This window comes from Sturnira hondurensis, unplaced genomic scaffold (assembly GCF_014824575.4).
Source record: "Sturnira hondurensis isolate 20B ecotype Veracruz unplaced genomic scaffold, ASM1482457v3 Scaffold0004136, whole genome shotgun sequence".
Classification (NCBI taxonomy): domain Eukaryota; kingdom Metazoa; phylum Chordata; class Mammalia; order Chiroptera; family Phyllostomidae; genus Sturnira; species Sturnira hondurensis.
Window position 1 is genome coordinate 6,268,326 of NW_028076767.1, and position 16,164 is coordinate 6,284,489.

At 47.1% G+C, this 16,164-nt stretch overlaps 1 protein-coding gene across 6 annotated transcripts in view; it reads right to left on the reverse strand.

Moving 5' to 3' along the window:
- Nucleotides 1-8,530: 8,530 nt before the first annotated feature.
- SPATS2L (spermatogenesis associated serine rich 2 like) overlaps nucleotides 8,531-16,164 on the reverse strand; it is a 164,498-nt gene continuing 156,864 nt past the window's right edge. For all 6 annotated transcript variants that reach the window (XM_037043680.1, XM_037043677.1, XM_037043679.1 and 3 more), the window contains 3 exons: nucleotides 15,237-15,339; nucleotides 12,113-12,333; nucleotides 8,531-9,423 (listed from right to left, as the gene is read on the reverse strand). In XM_037043680.1, the coding sequence (XP_036899575.1) occupies nucleotides 9,031-9,423; nucleotides 12,113-12,333; nucleotides 15,237-15,339 (717 nt within the window). In that variant the 3' untranslated portion in view covers nucleotides 8,531-9,030. The remainder of the gene's footprint in view (nucleotides 9,424-12,112; nucleotides 12,334-15,236; nucleotides 15,340-16,164) is intronic.

A 16,164-nucleotide genomic window follows, 5' to 3' on the forward strand; every position in this document is an offset into this window, starting at 1 on the left:
AGAAGAGGCCCACACGGCTTTGGCGTGCTCCCTTTGGCTGAGTAGCCTGGAAAGCAGGAGAGACTTTGACTAGAACTTGGTACAAAGAACTCTTGCCAGTGGAAGGTGCCGCATGACTTTGGATTAATTGGAGATCCTGCCTGGACAGGCAGGCGACACAGCTCACGTGCCAGCGGCCTGGGAGAAAAACGGACGTGTGCTCTTTTCCTGATTTACGGTACCCGGAGTTGGGACAGTGGGAGAAGGGAGCGCTGTGTGTGTGTGTGTGTAGGTGTATACCCTTAAAGACTTTAATATTTTAAGGAAGGCATTAGGCCTGAATAGCATTAAATAAACATTTTGTTTCCTTTTCACAAATCTCTGGCATTGAGAGATGTGTTTCCAATTGGCGGCGGACAGAAGAGCCCTATAGATATTAGTGTATTGTCCTTGGGAGGGGCCCCTGTTTTCTGCAGCAGTTTTTGGCATCCCTTGGTGGGCCAAGTATTGGCCCCCCCCTCGGACCCTTTGTTCGGTAACACTATCACAGAGGGACTTTGTCAGCTCTGTACCTGCTATACAGTGGCTTTCAGTAAATTTTGGAACAGGGCACCTCCCCAGTATTTTAGAAAATATATCTGGAAGCCGTTTTTGGGGGTGTGGAAACTGATTAGCCACCACGCAGAGTCTATACTGTCACAACCAGGTGGGAGCCCCTCAGTGCTGTGATTACTGCTGATGACAGCAGATACTGTTAGTAACGACCAAAGCAACCACATAACTTGTCAACTTGTTTCAAGTCAGTCAGAGACATGGGTCACGAGGTCCCAGAGCGGTCGCTGGGGAATGTTGTCTGACTTCTGAGAGGGAAAAAGCAGCCTGACTTCCTGTTTTGGTGCTCCTGCTGGAATTGCTAATGCAATTTCTTTTTCATTCACAGACTGAATCCTGCTGCTTCTGTAGCAAGTGCTAACGTTGAAAAGAACGGTTGATTCACTTTCCAGTCTATGGTTAAATATATTGTGGTTATTATCCAGCTCTACTTTGCTTTTTAACATAGAAGTCATATTTAGCTTTACCTGAGGAGTTGTTCATAGAAAACATTTTGATTTCAGTGGAGTTTTGAATATGCACATATTGTTCTGTAAAGGGAAGAATGCTAGCATTGATACGAATGTCAGGTTGCCTTATAAAGGATTGTTGTATCTCCAGTCCCTTTGAATGGCTTTAATCTACATTTGGTAGGATGTTGGTTAGATACTGAGTAGAAAGTATGAAGTTGATAAAATGAAGGGAAAGCGCTCCTATAACAAATGAAAAGTATTTTCCAATGATTTACATGTTAAATCCTTGGTAACTTATTCCTAAGTCAAGTAGCAATGTTCTGATTATGGAAAATACTGTCATTTTCCCATGTGCTGAAACTTACCCATGAAAACTGTCAACAAGTTGCCGATTCTTTAGTCCGTGAAGAGTGGATGAGTGATTCTTTGTTGAGGGCAGCGGTTAGTATGCAGAATTTCATTCACGTAGTACAGCCAAAAAAGGAGACTGCAGGAAGAGCTAACCGAAAACAAATTGGTTTCCAGCTGTTTTCGGAATTTCATATTCATGCAATTTGGTTGCCGGTGCAGCCTCAGAGGGGACATTTTCACTGTCATCCTGTCAGTCTCATGAGACACACATCGTTTACATTGTCACAGGAAGCTAATTTCTCTTTGTGCACACGAGTTGCTTCAGACAGCACACACGCGTTTTTATGTTTGTTAGCTAAGTGACTTCTGATGCAGGCTGTGGCTAAGACAAATAGAATTTCATGGTGAGCCTTCAACCAGTATTTTTGCCCCGTTGTTTATTTAACAACTTTTCATCTTACAGTGTTGCTTCTCAAACTTTTCATTTCCTTCGTTCACCCTAAAGCTCTCATTACCTCGATAAAATTTTGCTCTGCTACAAGAATGAACTGGGGGGCCTGGAGCTCAGAAGAGAAACTCATTTTTAAACAGCACATTGGGGGAAGCAAAGGTCATATAGTTTTGGACATTTTCTTTCAATAGCCACTCTTGCAGGGACGCACCCTTTAATTTCTCAGTTCGGAAGATGTGGGAACTCAGCTTCTATGTCGATGGCACTAACAGCCCGAGGGCATCAGACACCACTCTGGCTGTGGGCTGGACAGTCTGGATCGGGAAACCCAGGCTGGACCAGTCAAGACCCAGTGTAGCTGGAGGAACAGAGCAACCTGTGCTTGGTCATCCACTCTGCCTCTGTTCCCTTGTTCCCTCCAGATCGGTGTTACTAGCAGTGCCACTAAAGCCACCCGGGACTGGGTAATTCTGTATTTTGGGCAACTGCGCAGTGCACCGGAGGGTGCTGAGTAGCATCCCCGGCCAGTGCTTCCTACCTCAGTCGTGACAATCAAAATGTCTCCAGACTTTTCCGAGTGTCACCTGGAGGTAAGGGATGGGGGTAAAATCGATGACTCCAGTGGCGAACCATTGCTTTAGTTGGGTGATTTGACCTGAGCAAAATAATTGCCTGCCCTTCCTGGGGCTGTGGGTGAGGAAGGGCACGTTGGAGCCAGCAGTCACAGAGAGGACTGGAGCCATGGGAACTGAGGGGGTGGATGAACCCAAAGGAAGGCTGTCTCAGGGCTGCCAATTAGACCATCCCTCCTATTAGCTTCCACTTACATTGCTGGTTTCAGTGTAGCTTTTCTGACTAATAAAAACTAAGATGTAGTCATCTAAGCCCTTTATGTATTAACTTATTCAATGCACCAACTCTGTTACGTAGGTGTATTATTATCTTCATTCACTGAAGCGCACAGGGGCTTTGGAAGCTGCCTAGCAGCTGATGGGGGAGGATGAGGCAAAGACTGGCTTCGCATGCACGCCATCTCTTTGAGTCCAGGCTCTTCGGCACCATATTAGGCCTCCTCTTATAGGGCCTCACTCTATCCCCAGAGGAGTAAGATAAGACTTAGCCTCTTCTGTATGCTGCAAAGTTATTGTTTATTTAACAAATGTTCTTATAGTGCTTTCTAGACAATATGCTAGTTATCAACTCTGCTTCTTGGTTCCAAATCCCCCTTGCTGTCTGCTCGTGATCCTGGAGCTGGACCCTACAGGTACTTCTCTGTAGTCAGCTGGCATTGTCATCAGAGGGACCCTGCAGGGGGAAGGGGCTTTTCTGGTCTAGTCTGTGTGTCTACGTTCTGGCTCCTGCAGCACTTGGTTAGGTGTGGGGCCCCCAGCATCCCTCACCCCAGCGAGTTTCATGGCAGCTTCTGGTCCCCTGGGTCCCCCTGCTGCAACCCAGATAATTCAACAGCACCCCCGAGCATTGCCTGGCGAGTTTTGCAGGTACAGCGGCCCAGTACGCAGTCCTTCAGCAGGGCCCTGGGGTGGGCCAGCTCCTCGGGGAGAAGCTCCTGCGTTCTCCAGCATCTCGGCGGTGGCTTCTGCTTTCAGCACCTCAGCCGGCCTCTTGTCCTCTAATGGAACTCAGCCACATCCTCCTCCACAAAGTCAGAATCTCAGCCTTGGGGGCAGGCTGAGGGGCAGGCTGAGGGGCAGGAGTGGGGGCAGGAGAGGCTCTCCCAAAGTTGTCCCTTCTTCGGGCACTCTGCCTCAGCTCTGGGTATAGCCTCAGCTGTCCCTGTGTCTGCTGTGTCTGTATTCTTCGGTAACTAATTCCCTGTTACTAATTATTCATATACAAAAATATATAAATGCATATATACAAATTTACATTATGTATATATAATGTAATGTAAATATATGTATTTTTTCTTTCAAATTTCTCTGTGGTTGTTGCTGACTCCTGATTGGAACTTGATCCATACAAAATGCCAGGTATTATTTCGAGTGCTTTGCAAATATTAGCTTATTTAATCCTTATAGCAACCCCTTGAGGGAGGTATGGTTAGTAGCCCTGTGTATCTATGGAGAATCCAGTGTAATGAGATGTTTAGAAATGTGCCCAAGTTTAGACATCAGCCAGTAAGCGGTGGTGGAGCCTGAACGTGAGTCCAGACAGTCTGCTCTGAGTGTTGGAAGTCCAGCTGCTCTGCTCTCTTCCCATCTTCTCTGGATCATTTTGCACAAGTCATTTAGACTCCAGAGTGTTCTTAGGGGTATTTGAGTTGATCACTCTTCCATGTCTGCTCTCTCTTCCCTGTGTTTATTGGGTACCTACTGTGTGTCAGGCATTGTCAGAGGGGCCAGCTTGCTATGTAAAGATGGCAATTTATAGAAAGTGTGTTCTCTCAAAGACTAGGAATAGGAAAATATAATTCCAATTTAAGTATCTAAAGTTAAAATAAGGTAGTTTTCTGTGTTTGAAAAGAAGACTTTTTGCACTTACTTTCTACAGGAATTCTTTTTTGCAGCCTTTTTTTTGGTGTGCCAGAAATCTATGTACTTTCCCAGACAAATAAACACATTTGCCTTAGAATTTACTTAATCTCTAAAATCTGTGTTTGGCAGTTTCTCCTGTGAAACTTGAACTTAGTGATAGCACCAAAAGCTCTGCTGAGCTACGAGAAGCAGCATAGTTCACAAACAAGGGAGCCTCCGAAAGTCAATCACCAAAAATAATTTGTAAGAACCTCGTGTGGTGTGATGAAAGCACCACTGTGTGTTTTCTGGGATAGCAGGACTGGAGCCTGTGGAGGGCCGTGCCCGAGGGGCTACTGGAATGAGATTAAATTCTGTTTCACCTGATCTGCCTCCAAGATTTGGGGACCTGGTTCTTGGGAACTAATAACAGAAAACTTCCTTAGAATTTAAAACCTTGTTGTCAAAAGCAAAAGTGCAAACAATAAAAAAAACTTTGTAATAGCTCACAATGCATAGAATTAAAATTGTGCTTCAAATTGTGAAGTAGCAAGAGAATCCCTGGGATTTAGCCCCTCTTCATATTTTCCTCTCATGAGATTTGAGCTGTTAAGATAGCTTAGTGCTTTCAGGAAAATGCTGGAGCAATGGATTAGCCAATCAAGTTGTTATTAATTACTGTCTTTGGCTATGTTATAGTTTCCTTAGGAAATCTGTGAGCAAGTGATTGGCTCTCTCTCTCTCTTGCTGCATTTTTGTTACCTGGGAGCAATCTGGAATCCTAGCCCAGCTGTGCCTGGACTTCAGGTGTGGCCTCTGAAGCAAGTGTGGTAGAAAGGTGCCATTACATACTTCACCAATGCTGTCACCAGACCGTCCACTGGGAGACTGCAGTCTCACCGTGTCTCGACACAAGAGGGCGCTCTAAACAGGAGTACTATGAGAAGGCAGGGAGGGATGCAGGGGAGGTGGGAGCTCAGTTAAAAGGTGGTGTTGACTTCAGGCATTTCTCCCTGTCTAGTTGCTATCTCTTTTCCCTCCTGCCTTCTGCTCAGTTGTGCCAGGGAAAAGACCTACCCAGACCCTGGATTCCCTCTTCTTTTGGCTAAATCAAGATTGAGGCTCAAACCCAAGCTTTCAGAGTGTGGAGAGCAGGACCAGTGAAATGGTGTTGGTCTGGTCAAGATAGGATAAAGTATGTAAAACCAAGTGGTGTTGCTCTTGTCAACCCAGATGGTTGCCACTTTGGTTGGAGAAGGAAACTACCTAAGTCATGCCAGGGCCCTGCCGGATACCTGCCGGGGAGGTACACACAGGATGTCAGCAGTGGGCACATGTGATGGGGCACTGGGAGCTCTTGGCCCCGAGCCACGGAGTTTCCCAGTTCGCTCAAGTGCCTGGGTATAACTGAGGTGGACTTCAGAACCACCAGTGAGGCAGGACATTCCCGACAGGAGGCACTGCTCCACACTGGGCCACGCTCTGCTGGAGGCTATGCCCGACTGCACTCGGGGACTCCCACTCTGCCTGCGGCACTGCACCAATTGGACCGAGACACCTGCTGGTCCTACCCTTGATTGGCTTTGCCTTGGAACTCATCAGCGGAGATCTTCCCTGTGAGCAGGTGACGGCTCACCGCCTACTGTGTGCTGTCTCCCTGACCTGGGACTGAGATTCTGGAACTCTGTGTCATTAACGCCCCACTGACTGCTGTGTGTTAACTGTGTGTGATAGTATACAGGGTAGGATGTCAAGTAATGCCGATGTCTGTCTCCTGTGAACCTGCATTTAACAAAAGCTGAGTTTGAGCAACAGCTCCTGTGGCTCTCGTCTTGTTCCTCTCCGCTGCCGGGTACAGACTCAGCGGGGTAACCTCCTTCCCCCGAACCAGAGGTGCACCCTGACTTATGGGAAAGACCATATGCGACCTCCATCGAGAGGGATGGCTTATGGGGGTCATATTGAGGGTTCTTGTGACACAGAATTCCCAAACTCTTTCCTTGGCAAAAATATGTAGGTCACTTTTGGTCTGACAACTTTTCTTATTAACCTCATTTGATGTCGCTTCCCCCAAAATGCTTAATTAGAATCTCTTTGTCTGATGACAGCAGAATTGAACTGCTCTTGAACTGAGCCTTAAATGGGACGTAACAGGCTTCTGGTTTCCTCCCCCAAATTTGTAGGGGCTTCACTGAGGCCGAGTGCTGTACTGATTTGTGTTTAACTTTTCGAGCCTTGCTGCACTCAGCTGCCCCCTGGAGAGTCTCACCAGCACAGAGCTGCAGTCTGGAGAGATTTTCAAATGAAATGTAAACGTGGGATGTAACTGGAAACCCACCCGGGAGGTTTAAATTTCGCAAGTGGAGCCTTGATACAACATAGGTGAGATCTGAAGTTATTCCATCTTCATGGGAATTAAAATGTTTTAACCTCTTCGAGGGAAATGTTCAAGAGAGAAGGATCTACTCTGGCTATTGGGCATTAAGCGGAGAGATTAGCGTGCTCAGAGCCTGTGGGTTTTTTGAAGGAGTTTCAAACCTTTTAAAAGAATGGTTGAATTTGACCCAGATGTCCAGGGTCACGCTAATGGTTCCACTAGAACAGATACATAACTTAGTAATAGAATATTTTAATAGTCTGACATCAGCACCAAAAAACTGAAATTACCATTTCAGGATGTAAACTAATAAATGCTCACTTGCCCAGGGTCTGCAAGAATGGCAAACTCTGGGAGAAAACATAATCGGTCCAAACATTTCTTAGCGTCCCTCTTGTTTTTCAGTGAACCTGGAGCATTTGCTATGTGTTTAGGAATGTGTTTGAGCTTTCCTAATCCCTAGAGCACCTTAAGCAACTGAGTCAAGGCTGAGGGTGGCTGGGGCCCATGCTGCCCAAGGCAGGTGCACCCCTGACCCGAACACAGGAGTTATTTGACTCATCTTTAAAGCTGTCACATATCAACTGACATTTTTCATTCTTGCTACACAAAATTTGTGCAAAGTCCTTCTGTCTTGTGAAATTTAAAGTCAGGGCCTCAGATGGAGTAAATGGGGAAGGCAGTGCTGAACATTTATCTATCTTATTTGAAGGAACAACTCTTCCTTCCTTCCTTCCTGGAATGTGACTTAAAATCTGAAATTGCTATTAAATCTCTGGGTACACCCAGAGTCCTCAGAAAGCCCTCTATGGAGACAGCAAACATCCTCCTGCACTTGGCAAAAGAAGAAACGGATGCTTGCGTGGTGCGCAGGCTCAGCTGGTCAGAGAACTACTGAACCTCAGTTGCCAGAAGACATGTTATGTTGGGCTGGAAAGCAAGCACTTGCGCTTGAAAGAGACCAACAAATCTGCAGGACACGCGGAAATTCAGGGGGGAAGCAGTGCCCAAACTGAGCTGCCCTGCAGTCAAAGATAGAGACTGGGAGCTCCTTAGGTTTTGGGTCCCCCAGGGTCCATTTTCCCCTCCTGAGGTTGCAGTAGCCCTTCTCATACTGCCCCGCGTGCTTCTTGAGAGCTGGCCACACCCCAGCTCTGGAGACGGGTGTGGGGGATGGTGGTGGTGGAGGGACAGATTAGCCTGTGCTAATCAGTACTTCTCATTGCTGCTCATCCCCACTTTGATGGTTGGATGAGGGACAAGCCTATCATCCACGCAGACCAATGATATGCAAGACCTTTGCTGGGACTTCTGTGAAAGACACTTGCCTCATGAGGATGCTGCCTGGACCCTCTCTTCTTCTGGACAGTGTGGGTGCGGGGATGAATTTGAATCTTAGGAGTGAGGTGGCCATTTGCTGCCATTCTGAATACAATGTCCAGCCTAAGAAGGAAGAGGGAACTGAGGTAATCAAGAGAGAGCCCTGATGGAACTGGACCCCAGATATACTTTGATACTGGGCTTTTCAGTCACTGAACCAGTAAATTTTTATTGTTTAAACTAGGCTGAGCTGAGGTTTATGTTACTTGCAGCCAAGGTTCCAAACTGCCACATAGTATCTAAGATGACTGGGGTGCATGTCCATCTATATGTGAGCAGTGGACTGGCAGGGGCCATTGGGTGGCATTATTTTTTCTGAAAGGATGCTTGTCCCACGGGCAACAGTATTGTACAGGGCTCTACGCCACAACCTCTAGTCTCTCAAGCTGTCTTGAAAGCACTACACATCCATTTAATAAGAAAGTGGGCATCAATAAAAAAAACAAGCCAGGTGTCAAATGCAGCATAGTTTAATTTGTTTCAAATAAAGCAATATATGTATATATATATATATTTCAGAAAAACACCAGATGTTAAATTCTACAAAAGCGCATGTGTCTTCAGCAGATCATGTTTGTCTGGTCAGTAAGAATGTTTGTCAACATTAACTCTAAGGACGATCAATGGACTGACATCACTGCTACGACATAGGGTGCTACTGAGCCTCTGACCTTTGGCCACATGTTGATTCTCCTAACAAATGAGTAAATACTGCCTGGCTAAACTGCTGCAATGTCTTGATGAGAAAAAGCATCAACAGATCAAGCAAAGCCGTGAAAGCTATGAAGCAAGCTAGAGCTGATTATTAGAATTAGTAAAAATGATTAAGAGAGGACGACTCAACCGTATAGGGTTTGTCTATTCTGATTGACTCTCTTTTGGCAGCGAATTGGGTCAGCACCTCGGGCAGGGAACCAAAATTGAGTGAAAAATGCTTTTTTTTTGTCTCCTCGCTCAGGCCACCAACGTCAGGGCCGGGACTGAGAGAACCGCGGCATCTGTGGAAACTTCTATTCTCGTTGGACAGAGAGTGCACTGCGAAACCCTGGAGACGCTGCCCCGGAAAGGCCTCGCCTCCGAGTTGTCTGTGGCGTGCTGCCTCCGCCGGGGCTTTTCCGAGTGGACCGGGGCCTCAGGGTTCTTTGTTCCCAAAGAGGCCTCCTGATGTTTGGCGCTGCCTTTGTTCTTGGGACGGAAGCCGTTGTGTGGCTGTCTTCTGTGTTCGTGGCGGTTGTTGCCCTTCGCCACTGCATCGGCATCAGTACCGCTGCCCTGCGGCTTGGCAGCCCCATTTAGCCTGTTATGATACTGAGGGTTAAATCTTCGTCTTTGGCTAGAGGACCCATTCTACAGGGAAAAGGGGAGAGAGAGACCACACACGGGTATTAGATGCCAACAGATCACTGATGATACCAGTAGACACCAGGGAAACCAATTCTCTAGGCCACAGGTTAGCTTTTTTAAACCCCAGAAAAATATGGTAACACGCAAATGAGGTCAAGCTGACAAAATCCTCGAGCTTAAAAGAAGAGTGGGCTGTCTTGAAATGAAACTGAGGAAACGACTGATACTGAAAGAGAGGTTACTGAAGTATAAGCAGAGAAGTCAAGAACCAGGTCAAAAAAAGTAAACTTAAAATATAACAGAAGGAAATGTAACCCAGAAAGGAGCCGGGCCATGATTCTGTGATGAAAACTTTGGGGACACTCTGTATAGACTACGTGTACAAATTCTTATTACACATATGAAAAAAATGTAAAATTCTGTCAGTAATTTTCCTCTAAAACAGCTCCTTTCCTATTTTATTTCGAAGTAAATATCACCGTTCAGAAATATCTCGGGGAAACACAGCGGTGAGGTGTACCCGACGGATCCCGGTGGGAGGTGAAGGTACTGCGTATTTTCAGAGGTAATCAGTTCTTTTTCTAAACCGTGCAGTTCTCAGCCAATGACTTTTGAAGCACCAAGTGAAAACCCCGCAGCCTCCAACAAAGCGGCGACCGGGAACATGAAGGGGTGGGTAGAAAGCAAGCAATGGGTTGGCCTGCCTGTGGCCGTTGAAGGGAAAAGTGTTTAAATTCCTTGAGGTCAAGAATAGTCCACATGTACTGAGTGCTGACAGTGTACCAGGTCCCATCTCATTTATCATCACAATCACCGTTTAGTACAGTTGCTATTATTTGTTTCATTTTATAGAAGGGGAAGATAAACTTAAGCGCCTTGGCCCAGGTCTGCTGTTAGAAGATGGTGAGGCCCTTCCCACTTCACATACTGTCTCCTGGCAAGAGTCATAGGGAGGTCGTTACATGAACACAGACCTTTACTGAAAATCAAACTTCTACTATTAAAACGTGTAATTTTATGACTAACAAATACATATGAAGTTCTTCATTGTCCCGTGACTGGACGGGACAGGTTTAGGGTGGATGCCCGCCACCCCCGGCCCCTCGCCCCCGTTTCTGGGCTCAGGGTGAGAGTGTGGAGGTGGGCCCACATACCGCCCTCCTGCACACCTGCCTTCCCACCTCTGGTGCCATCACGCCAGGGGACGGGCCTTTGCACACATGGATGGGGCGCTCCAGCCTGCACGCCCAGGCTTCGTCCCCACCCCCACAAATAATCGCTCTTTGGACTCGGGGGTATGCAGACTGGTAGTGTGGTCTGCTGGCAAGAGGATGTATCCAGGGAAGTGGTCCCAACATGGGGCAGGCTTGGGGCCACTTGGAACAGAATTCCAGGATCTCAAGTACTTGGAGCACCTTCCAGAAGAGAGGACAGGTTTGGGGTTGTCATGTCTTCTTGGTCTCACTCTGGAGAAAGGGCGAGACCATGGGGCTGTGGGGGGGCCAGGAGGGGCCACTCTGAAGCCTGGAGCCCCACCCTGCTCACCCAGGTGTACAGGGTTCCCGCTTGGATGTTTCAGCTTGAGCGAGCTGCGCCTGCAATGTTTTGCTGAAAAATGGCTAAACCAAGAGCTGAAGAGAATCCACGCAGATAGCAGGTGGCTGCTACGTAGGTAGCTGTACAGAGCAATTTGATCTGGCCTCTTGTTTTTAAAGAAGTTGTGAAAAGGAAACTCAGACGAGATTTTAGACTTTTAATAATGAGCAAAGAAAAGAAGCTGTGAAGATGTATTTTGATGACAAGAACCACAGTTCTGATTATGCTCTTAAAGCTGTGCGTGAAGTGCTCCTTGTTGACGCATGATTTTAAAGTTCGTGAAGGCAGGCATTCAGGGCCTGAGAAATGCCCCTCAGTGTCCTTAATGAGGATTCCGAAAGTCCAAGGCCATGAAATAAAACATTTGTTAAAAAACCTTTCCTTTTCAGGAAAGCTGAAATGTCTCTATAACATGCCTGGCTTCTGTGGCATCGAATCCCATTTCCTGTTCATTCTCTAACGATAAGGGGCAAATTACTTCTCAAGGACAGAGTGTATACACAGAAGGAAGATGGCCCTTTGGACACTTGTCTTTTTAGAGGAAATACTAGATAAGGATTAATAATGTCACTTTGAAATGTGGTCTCTTTACTAAAAACCCAAGAGAAGAGAGAGAAGTGTGAACTAACTTTGGCCTCCGACTGATAAACTAAACATAAGAGGGAATTAAAGAATCTTAGAAAATAAATGTTGGGTCTCTTCTCGCTTGGTGTCGGGAGCCAGGTTCTGAATCCTGTTCCCACGTCTGCGTGAGTCCCTTCCACATGTGGGCCAGGTACCAGGACCTGGGGACAGTGGCATTCAAAGGCACGAGAGCAGCTGTCTCATTTAGGTGGACTCTTCGCCGATGCTGTGGGAGTGTGCAAAGGCCACTTCCTTCGTGGGGAAAGGCCCCTGTGAAATGTAGACCAGAGGAAACCCGAGAGGCCAGGCCGTGCTGCTGGGGGTGGGAGGGCCAGGGTGTGGCCCCAGCAAGCTCTGCGTCTATCAGCAGCTATTTTCTTCCTTTTCAAATAAGTGGTTTCTTCCTGGCCCCAAGGACCAGGGTCTGCAGGACCCCTGGAGGCAACGCAAGGAGCCCCCTCCGAGCACTTACCTGCTTGTTAGGCGGCAGGGGCTGGTGAGAGAGGTCCATGGTGCTGGGAAGGTTGCTCGTCATTTTGGGGTTCACTGCTTTACCCTCGGAGGGCTTGTTGTGGTTGGACGATTTTCTGGGAAAGTTGCTCTGTTTTCCAGAGGCTGCCGCGTGAGCGGTCAGCAGCGGCAGCAGGGAGCTGCAGGGAGTTCTTGAGGAATAGTTGTTCTTTGGATGTGTGACTGCAACGAGAAAGCGTGCGGTGTTATGGGCTGCGCCACAGACTCAGCTGCCTCCCTAACCCATTAGGAGATGGAGAAATTGGCAGGAGCTTCATAGAACCATTAAAAAAAGTTTTTATTTTTGAAGATGTCATTTGAAAGGGCACCTTGGTCCCTGGAGAGTACCACATTTCTTCTGTGAGAATCGCTGAACTGTGATTACAGCCGAATTGTCCAAGTTGGGAGACATTTGAAGGAAATAAGACTTATCTTAGCAAGTTTACTATCCTTCCTTAGGTGGAGAACCACCAAGGGAAGATGGACAACGAAATCCTGAAGTACCCAGTTGGCCCTGCCCAGAGATGCGGTTCCCACGGTCAAACCTGCTCTCGCTCTCCTTGGCAGATCCCTCGACCAGCCGGGACTCAGAGATGCAGGAAGGCAGAGAGCTACATGGAGCCACGGCCTATCACAGCCATGATGCTCTGAGAGCTCGGCACTGGGGTGATGATGGGTGTCAGGAGTTTCGTCACCTGGGTTGTACGTGTCCCCTGACCAAACGATGCCCGAAAGCATCTTTTATGTTCTGATAGAGCTACATCATCTGGCTTTTTAATCAACCCCATTGCCTTCAGCCCCGCTGCAAATCTGTACCAATTCCAACACTTAAGTCAACGTGGGCTGATCAGACAGGTCCTTGCAGGGCCCAGGCACATCTGTTCAATGTTTATTATCCCCAGCCATGCTGGTTTTGGAAGGGTGGTTTCTGATGGGGTGATTTCTACGTGATTACGCTGAATGGAGGCCAGAGGGAATCAGTCCAAGGGTAAAGTCATGATTCCCTCTCACAGGTCACCAGGATTTGACTGCCAGGCTGCAAAGTAAGACCTTTGAATCTTAACATTGTCACCAATTCTTAGAAGCAATTTTTTCCACTACCTGTGTTGGATCAGACTTAATCCTAGGGTTGGGTCTGCCAGAGGATGAGAAGTGACGAGTGGGGATCAGAGAACACGAGAAATGGAAATGACAGGGATGTATCTCTAGTCTGTTCATTTTGTCAGCAAAGTGCGATGACACACTGGGGGCTGTGCAAACATCCCGAGGGGTTTCAGTGGCTCATGTGCTCACTGGACTCAGTTTCGTGGGGGCCTTACCTTCCTACAGCTCAGAGACCACTGCTGCTGCTGGCTCAGTAGCTGTGGGCACTCAACAAAGCTGAGATGGAGGGGGCTTTGGGAGCTCTGTTGCCTCCACATGGGAGGCTGTCTTTCGTGTGGACACTTGGAATTTGTGAGGGATGGCCCCTCCCACTAGATGTCCCTGAGTGAAGCGGCCCCTCCCCGACCTGAGGGGCGGGGAGGCTCCCTCAGCATCAAGGCCTCCCTCGCATTGGGCTGAGGTGAAGGCTAGGATGGACAGTTAAATTTCCAACTGTGAACCGGACTGTTCGCAAATGCTGAGGAGGGGGAATGGCAAACACACAGGTTCCTTCACAAGGGAGGAAGCATATAGAAAAAGAAAGATAATAATTAAAATCAGACAATTGCAGAAGAGATGTGAACAGGGGTTTTCGCTGCAGTCGTTATTTTAACGTAAAAGCTGGAAGCAACCTACATGTCCACAATCAGGGGAATGGTTGTGTTAATTTTATTTAAATAAATTATGGGTTAATTTTATTGGCATGGACAACTGTCAACCATGTATTGTGAAATGATAAAAGCAAATTCTATTACTATATATGTGTGCAGTATGGTATAGCAAATTATAACCTGTCGTATAATGTATGTAATATATTGATATAATTTACACAGTAGACTGAATATTCATAACAAGTGTGGCGGATCCACCAAAGTCATATCTCACTCTACTGCAGTTCTGAAACTTTTATTTTTATTATTATTTTAAAAAATCCTCACCCAAGGATACTATCTATTGATCTTGGAAAGAGGATGGGGGCAGGACAGGGGGAGGGAGAGAGAGAAAGAAACAGAGAGAGAAACATCAATGTGAGAGAGAAGCAAGGATCGGTTGCCTCCTGTAGGTGCCCCAACTGGGGACCGAACCTACAACCTGCTGGTGTACCACCTGATGCTCCAACCGACCCAATAACTTGGCCAGTTCTAAAAGTTCTGTAACTTTTAGATCAGGCTTATATTTTTTACACTCAGAGAAAAAAAAGCAATTTCTACTTTGACCAAAAAAAAAGGGCCACCAAATCTTCATTTTCAGCAGACTGTGAAGCTGTGGATCCTCAATATCCCTCACCAGTCCTTTCCCCCTTGTGGCTGTCCTTAATTAAAGCCACTTTAGTAGTCCCTTGTGCCTCCCCAGTGGGCGGGCTAGGGCAGAGGGATGAGTATCGGCCAGATTTTTTTTTTCTTCTGCACATTAGCTGCTCTAATTAAGGCTTAATAGCAAGCAAGACTAAAGCTAATGGCTGAAGTGAAGTGTTTCGTTCTCCTCAGACTTCACTGGGCACAGAACCGGGGGAGAGGCCGGGGCACTGCCCAGCGGCACCCACACAGCAGCCGCGCCCTTCGCCAACAGCAGCCGCCGGTTCCCAGACTCACAAGGAAGACTCATTCCCAGTGTAAAGGACTCTACTGTAGACGCAGGTGATGTGCAATGAGAGGCAGTTTATCTGGCGGTGTTTAAGAAAAGTTTGCAAAAGGTGTAAGATAGTTGACCTACTCTGTTCTGTGTAATAAATCCCGGGGATTTACTGATGGGCAGTGGCATTTGAAGAGTCTAAGTTCAAATCTTGACATTTCTAGTGACTTGTGTCATGACCTCAGATCATTAAATCTTGTTGGACTTCACTGCAGCCCCCGGGGGACCACACGCCTGACATTTCCAATACCAACTCCAAGTAGCGCCAGGCTTACTCATCCAGAATTCGTTAGCAAGCATGCAAAACTCACTTTCTCCGCAGAGCATGATCTGGGACTTCAGCTGTTCGATGTCACAGGAGAATCGGGCAGCTTTCCCGAGCTCTTCATCATATTTACGCTCACTGACAAAGTGCTGGAAGAAGACAGAGAAGTAAACCAGGAGCCCCACACCGACAGAGTGACCAAGGCACACTGCAGATGGGTCACTCTGCTCTTCTGCCACTGCTGGCAGTGTGGACCAGGCAGGGGATTCTGCCAGCTCTGTCACCGTGAGCATCCGTCGAATCGGACTTGGTTTCAACCTGCCTGGAACAGGATCACCTTCTCGTCCTGGGAGTACGTGCGGGGCCTGTCTTTTCCCTGCCGGGGCTCAGACAAACCTGTGATGCAGGCAAAATGTATGTCTGGACTGTAACCTTTTAGCACTCTTTGCCTTCCTTCCAGCATTTCATGTCCGGTTGTAAGTTTTAGGGTTGCATTCAGACTGACCTCCTAATTTGGCTGATGGCTTGCTCAGGTATTATTATTTCTCAAGAGAAAACATGTCATCCTTCCCTAGACAGCCCTCTCTATTTAACAGGGAACCAGGAAGCCCAAACAGCCTTTAGGAACTAGAAAACACTATCTTGGTAGAATTCCAAGCGCTGTTAAAGGAAGTGGGAGAGTATTTTTCAATGCATGTGAAATAAAGATTTATGTGTAGATGACAGCGTGAGAAGTGCAGAAATAACTATGATTCAGCTCCTCCTTGAGTTTACCAGAGCTTGCCACATGGCAAGGGAAACAGATACCACTAAATACAATATAGGGTGGAATGCGGTAGGCACTTCAGGAATATAGAAGAGGATGAAATTATTTCCCACTGAGGGGTGTGGGCAGTTATGTAAGGGAAGCATTTGGGCTGAAACATTAAAAAAGGGGTCAAATTCGTAACAGATAACATCATTTTCATCTGATC